At 37.2% G+C, this 6,310-nt stretch overlaps 1 protein-coding gene across 2 annotated transcripts in view; it reads right to left on the minus strand.

Moving 5' to 3' along the window:
- The window catches only part of NFATC3 (nuclear factor of activated T-cells, cytoplasmic, calcineurin-dependent 3), a 94,220-nt gene that overhangs the window by 55,690 nt on the left and 32,220 nt on the right, over positions 1-6,310 (minus strand). For both annotated transcript variants that reach the window (XM_006878670.1, XM_006878669.1), the window contains exon 2: positions 1,166-2,303. In XM_006878670.1, coding sequence (XP_006878732.1) covers positions 1,166-2,303 — 1,138 coding nt within the window. The remainder of the gene's footprint in view (positions 1-1,165; positions 2,304-6,310) is intronic.

The following is a 6,310-nucleotide window of genomic DNA, read 5'->3' on the forward strand; positions in this document are numbered from 1 at the left end:
ACAATCTCCTCCTGTACCAGTCAGATCTGATTTGACGGTACGCACACAAAATAATGAAATAAAATAAGTTTTAAAAAAAGTAATAAAAAGTGGTATTTTCTAATTAAATTATAAACTAACTTGAGTTTAGAAATGAAATTCTGACAACTGATAAACTCTTTGCAGGCTGGGTAGAGTGGAGATTGTATATCAGTCTTAATTTCTGAAAATAAGTTTTAGTTGGTTGTTGCTATTGTTGTTGTTAAGTGATGCTGAGTCATAGATGACTCACAGCAACCCTATGAACAAAAGACCTGAACATTTGTATAACTTTCATCCTTTCTCCAGGTTCATAGGGTTTCTAGAGGCAAGCTTTTTGGATGCCACTCCTCCAGCAAACACTGTCCACCATGGGTAACCATTATCACATTTGACACATCAGTATCAGTGTTCAGCATCACAGCAATCATGAGATTCCTTTATACAGCAAATGGACAGATCAGTGCTTTACCACTTAGAATGTTTGACCAAAAACAATTAAAACCAGGCCTGAGGGCTGCAGATTAAAATCACCCACCTTTGGCTTGATAGCATCACTTTCTGTCCACTAGCCCAATTTTTGAAAATCAATTTTAGCTGAACTCAACACTTTAAAAAAAAAATCCCAAAATTTTTAATTTTAATACATAAAATGTGGAAATTCTACCATAACAAAAATCATACATTTTTTAAATTAAAAGAAAAAAACATGGAAATAAATAATCAAAAGTATGACAAAGCAATTTTTCTGTGTATACAGAGCTCTTAAAAACATATAAAGCCTATTCTTTTTTTTTTTTTTCCCCCTCCCCAGCCTATTCTCAACCATTTTTAATAGTAATTCAATTACTATAATGACCAAGTTTGGTAAACTTTTCTAGGTAAGAAAATTCCACCCAGAGATTCTTAAAATAAAATCTGTTGCTATCTAGAAATCCTTATCTATATTCCTTTATAATTAATGTTTCAGCCTAGCTAAAAACTTGTTTGGAAGAAACTGCACACTCATCCCTCACCTCCACTAGAAAAGTGAAAAGGAAAAAAAAATGTATTTGGTCATTACATATCATACACATACAGTGTAGTTACATGCTACTAATAATCCATAACCGTGAAAAATGACTAGCGGTCATTTCTATCAACTCACCGAAATATAGGGGTATGGCCAGGCTTTGGTTTGCTCCAAGTAAAGGGTGAAGGAACTGACAGAAACTGGTCACCAGATGAATCTTTCTTTAAAGGATACTGGGATCCAAGGCCATCATCTATTGAAGTCTCCCGAGATGGTGATAAATTTCCTTGGTCATCTGAACAAAGGTCTAATTTTCCTGGTAGTATGGCAGCTTGATCTTCAGAAGTCTTCCTTGTTTTCAGAGGAATATCAGTCTCTACACAGTACTGAAATGGAACAAGCGTAGGGCCAAGGCCTGATCCACCCTGGACAGAAGAAACATTGAGCCAGGTATCTTCTGTTACACTTCCTCTGGGGGAGTGACCAGGAGAAGGAACTGGAGAGTGATGGGGTGAAAGTGAGCCAGCGTAACAAACCTCAGCACTGGAGTGCCGCCGCTTCCCACAGGGGGAAGTGGGCCTTGAGGAGGGTCCTGAGGCTGGCCTAGGGCTCAGCCAATTCTCATCAGTGATACTAGATCTAGGAGAGTGGCAAGGAGACTGCCTGGGTGACAAGGAGTGTCCAACTCCATACTGTTGTTGCCAGGACTCTTCTCCAGGGCAGCCTCCTGGAGAACCCCCAGGAGAAGTTAAAGGAGATCCAAGAGTAAATCGAGCAGCAGCTTCGTTCAACTCTGAGTCTACATCATCGTAAATGTGTGAAAGAGATTCACAAGAAGATGCATCTGAAAACCAGCTTCTAGAAGAGATGCTGCTGGCAGGACTGGGACTAAGGGAAGACTCTCGGTAGGATGGCTCAAGAGGAAGATAGAGATGATCTCTAGATGGCCTTTCCAAAAATTCCCTTTCTGGGTCATTTATGTGCAGGTCATCTTCAGGAGCATCTATTTCTTGATGACAGTTGGGAGAGATGGATGTAATTTGAATACTTGGACACTCAAAGGGCTTGGGACCACCTAATGGGCTGTATTTAGACTCAGGGATCTCACAAATTCCTTCATAGTTTTTGTGACTTTGGAGCTGAAACGATGGTGACAAAACAGAAGAGTGAGACGGTAATCCATGATGTGGTAAGCAATGTGGCGAGTTTAAAGTAGATGGAGGTGGATCTACATTAAAGATGTAAATGGATGCACAATCATCTGGCTCAAGATCTATGGGGAGAAAGCAAAAACAAACAAAACCAAAAAAATAAAATCAACAGAGCGAGACATTAGAAACTTCAAATGTATAAACTCGATGAGAAAACAATATTACTAAATCAATCCTGAGAAAAAAGTGAGAGACACAAAATGCATACCATGCACTCTAGTAAGAGATTTCTTTTAAAAAGTGGTTTTCCACAATGTATCTGATTATCCTGCAGAAAGATGTGATTATAGTTATTTTCTCTTATTTGTCCATTTTGGGAAATATTAATCTTACATTATTTTATATAATAAAGTATCATGGCTAGAATTCTAAAAAATGTTCATAGAATTAGACAATATTATTGTAAGCCAGGAACCTTGCAGTGATGTGGTTGCGGTACTCACTTGCTAACACAAGATCAGTGGTTCAAACCTACCCATGGGAGAGTCATGTGGCAGTCAATTTGGTCTTTCATATATTCTAACATTTATTTAGCCTTGGAAACACAGTAGGAAAGTTCTACAGTGACCTAGAAGGTCACTATGAGCCAGATTTGTCCCACAGGCAATGGGTTTTGGTTTATAATGACATAAATTCACTTCATCTGGGGCCCTCCTAGAACAAAGGATAAAATGTAATCTTTAAAGGATGATTTTAGTCACATATACACATTAAATTTTTTAATGAAAATTATTACTACAAACTCAGTCATAAGAGATGCAGAATGCAGTCTATCTTGGCAATTAACTGGGATTTTTAGTCATATCATTAATAACTTCTTTAGACCTTAAGCGTCCCTGCAGTATAATTCAGAACTTACTTTTTCTTTAAGGGAAATTTTATGATTAACCATCACAACTCTTTTCCTCAGCAGTCATATTATTAGGAACTCTTTATCTTTTGTTTTAACAGTCCAAGTTACAAAAGCCACAAGATCTCATATGACCTTTTACCTCAACTAGAAAACAATACCATTAAGGATTTTAACTGATCATTAAAGCAATCCATATAAGGAAAGAACTAAAATTCACCAAATGCTGGAGTATTTAACACTAAAGGAGCCCTGCCAGGTTACCCACCAAGAGTGACTACAGCAATAATTGTGAGACTTCAATTTTCGGAAGAACTAATTACAGAGACAGAAATAAAAAGTACTAAATTATGGTACAAACACCTTTACTTTTCCAAGGAGACCATCACTGGTAGATCAAAAACTATATTGTTCATACATACAACAGAGAAAAGCACACATTTTTAGCTTCTCAGATCACACGGCTTCATTTCATTAGCACACTTCTTCAGTTGTTGTTATGACTCAGTATAATTAACAATCACCATAAATATTAGACTTCGAAAGTTTAAAAATATTCTGTGCTTAGTAAATACATTCATTTCAGGGTCCCTAAGCATCAAAACAAAACTCCCTAAATTTAAACCCTCGTTCTACTATATCCTAGTTGTATAGACTTGGCCAAGTTATGTAACCTGCTTGAACCTCAGCTTTCTGTTCCATAAAAATGGTGAAGAGCATGTATCACCTATTACACAGGATCATTTTCTTTTTAATTTTTATTTGATATTGTTTTGCTTATAGAATTTATATACATTGTATACATCACATTATCCTTCATTCACATACTCAGGACAGTTTTCGAACAAAGCAAACTAACACAGTGACTACTGTGTAGCAAGAACTGTCATACATTTCAGTAGCCTTAGTTTTTCCCTTTAAAAGCTAAGATGGGGAGCACAAATGTTCTTTAACAAGGGAATGGATCATTCATACAATGAATGGTTACTGAAAAACAAAATGGAAGGACTACTGGCAATGCAACAGCTTATATATTTCAAAGGCATTATGCCTAGGTGGGGGAAAAAAATCATATAAAACTACAGTTAGAGAGAACAGATCAGTGGTTGCCGAAACTGAGGGGTAAGAATAAATCAGTTGTTGTAGAGTTAATTCTATCTCATTGTAACTCCATGGGTGTCAAGCAGAACTGTCCTCCATAGTTTTCGTGGCTAATTTTTCATAAGTATATCTGTTCTCTGAGCAGGCTAGAACTTCCAATCTTTGAATTAACAGTTTATTATTTAACAATTTGTGCTACCCAGCATCTCCAAAACAGACAAGTTTACCATATCCCAAACTAGGAGAAATTCTATAAATAAAAGACTGGTATTTATATATTTAAAAAAGGTCATAAATGACACAGAAGGGGATAATCTTGGCAAATGTTTATAAACAACTCCAACAGAATCCATTTCTTAAAAATGACAACATATTTTAAATCACATAACCAAAACTAATCAATGCCAGAGGATGCTACCTAACATTTAAGAATGTCTCCTTGTTGAGAGAAGAATTCATTCATATCCTTTATCACTTGGATTTTAAGAAGGAAAAAAAATCATGAGAAAGGACAGTGGCCAGCCCCAGAGCATGCTGGGCAGAGCTGGTGGAGAGATAGGCGCTCTTAGCCCTGAATCTCTTCTCAGACTTGTTTGGGGCCTTCTATTTAAGACGATACTCTTAAATTTTTTTTTTAATTTTATTATTGGTGGGGGTGTGTGTGTGTACACCATCAAATCGGATCTGACTTATACAGGATGAGATTGCCCCTCCTTCTACAGTAGAGAATCTAGTGGATCTGAACTGTGTTCATCCTGGAAAGGGTTAAACCGGGTGGCTCCTTGGAGGCAAGGATTCTGTGGCTTTGTCTAACAAACTTTGGACATGTTGTAAGGAGAGACCAGTCCTTGGAGGACATCAGGCTTGGGAGGGTGGAGGGACAGTGCAGGAGGGGAAGGCCCTCTATGAAGTAGATTTGATTCAGTGACTGGGATAATCGGGATGGATGTGTCAGAGACAGTACGATTGGCACAGAACAGAGTAGAGTGTAGGGTTGTTGTACAGAGGGTTGCTATGAGTCGCAAGCGACTCAACGGCACATAACAACCACCACCAACTCTGGGATTGCAGCGCAGCTTCTTGCCACTAGGCCCCCAGAGCTTCCTAAGCTCTTTAATTCTTAACTAAGTCTTTTAAACATAGGAAGTCATTCGAGTGGCCACAGCTAGAATTCTTCTACTCCTACATCATTCTGTACACTTATCATAACAGCCTCTTATTATTACCTGAAAAACAGTATATTCAATAAAACAAGTTAAATATCCTATTATTGTTCAAGAAAACAAACTAATATCCCTGTTGTTATTTTAACAGAAGTAGATAACCATGCCTTACTTTTCCATCAGATACAAACATCTAACACAATATACTCCAGATAAAAAGTTCTTAGTTCAAGATTACATCCTTACAATAATTTCAATTGCATCTACTAAAAATCTAGACAGAGTACAACCCAGATGAGAAAAATTATTTTGTAAAAAGTTTATGATTTCATATCTACCAATGAAACAGGTAGAGAAACACACAGTATATGCATACAAGGAAAATATTATTTATCCATTTAAAGGAATCCTGTATTTAACATGCCAAAATATAGATGAACCATGAAACACTGTTATGTTGACCACCTAAATCTAAATAGAAGATACTGAGCAATGTAGCAGGGAAAAAAAGTGGAACAAAACTAAAAATTAAAAAAAGTACAAGGTGTGCTAGGCTATTACCCTTAGTAACCCTCTGAGCCTGGAAATAACATCTCTCTTTGTCTCAACTTTAAGCAAAACAAAAGACATGCTTATAAAGTGAATTTTACTACCAGAGAGTTGCTCATTCCTTAGAATAATCAATCAATCAATCATAGAAGACCAAAAGGCAGTATTTACTCAGGAGAAAGCTCAGAAGGCCAAAGGAATGGGACAAAAGGATGAATAAAAGTGAGTATCAGAAGAAATACTTCAGCCTCCACTATGGATTGAGGCTCAACGTCAAGAAGACAAAGATTCTCACCACTGGGCCAATTGGCAGCATCAGGATAGATGGTGAAGAGATTGAGGTCTGCTGTTAGGAACCTCTCCAAAGTACTGATGAGCAATGGTGTCTCTCTGGAGACTAAGGTGC

This window comes from Elephantulus edwardii, unplaced genomic scaffold, assembly GCF_000299155.1.
Source record: "Elephantulus edwardii isolate Elephantulus edwardi_28Jun2011 unplaced genomic scaffold, EleEdw1.0 scaffold00001, whole genome shotgun sequence".
NCBI classification, from domain to species: Eukaryota; Metazoa; Chordata; class Mammalia; order Macroscelidea; family Macroscelididae; genus Elephantulus; species Elephantulus edwardii.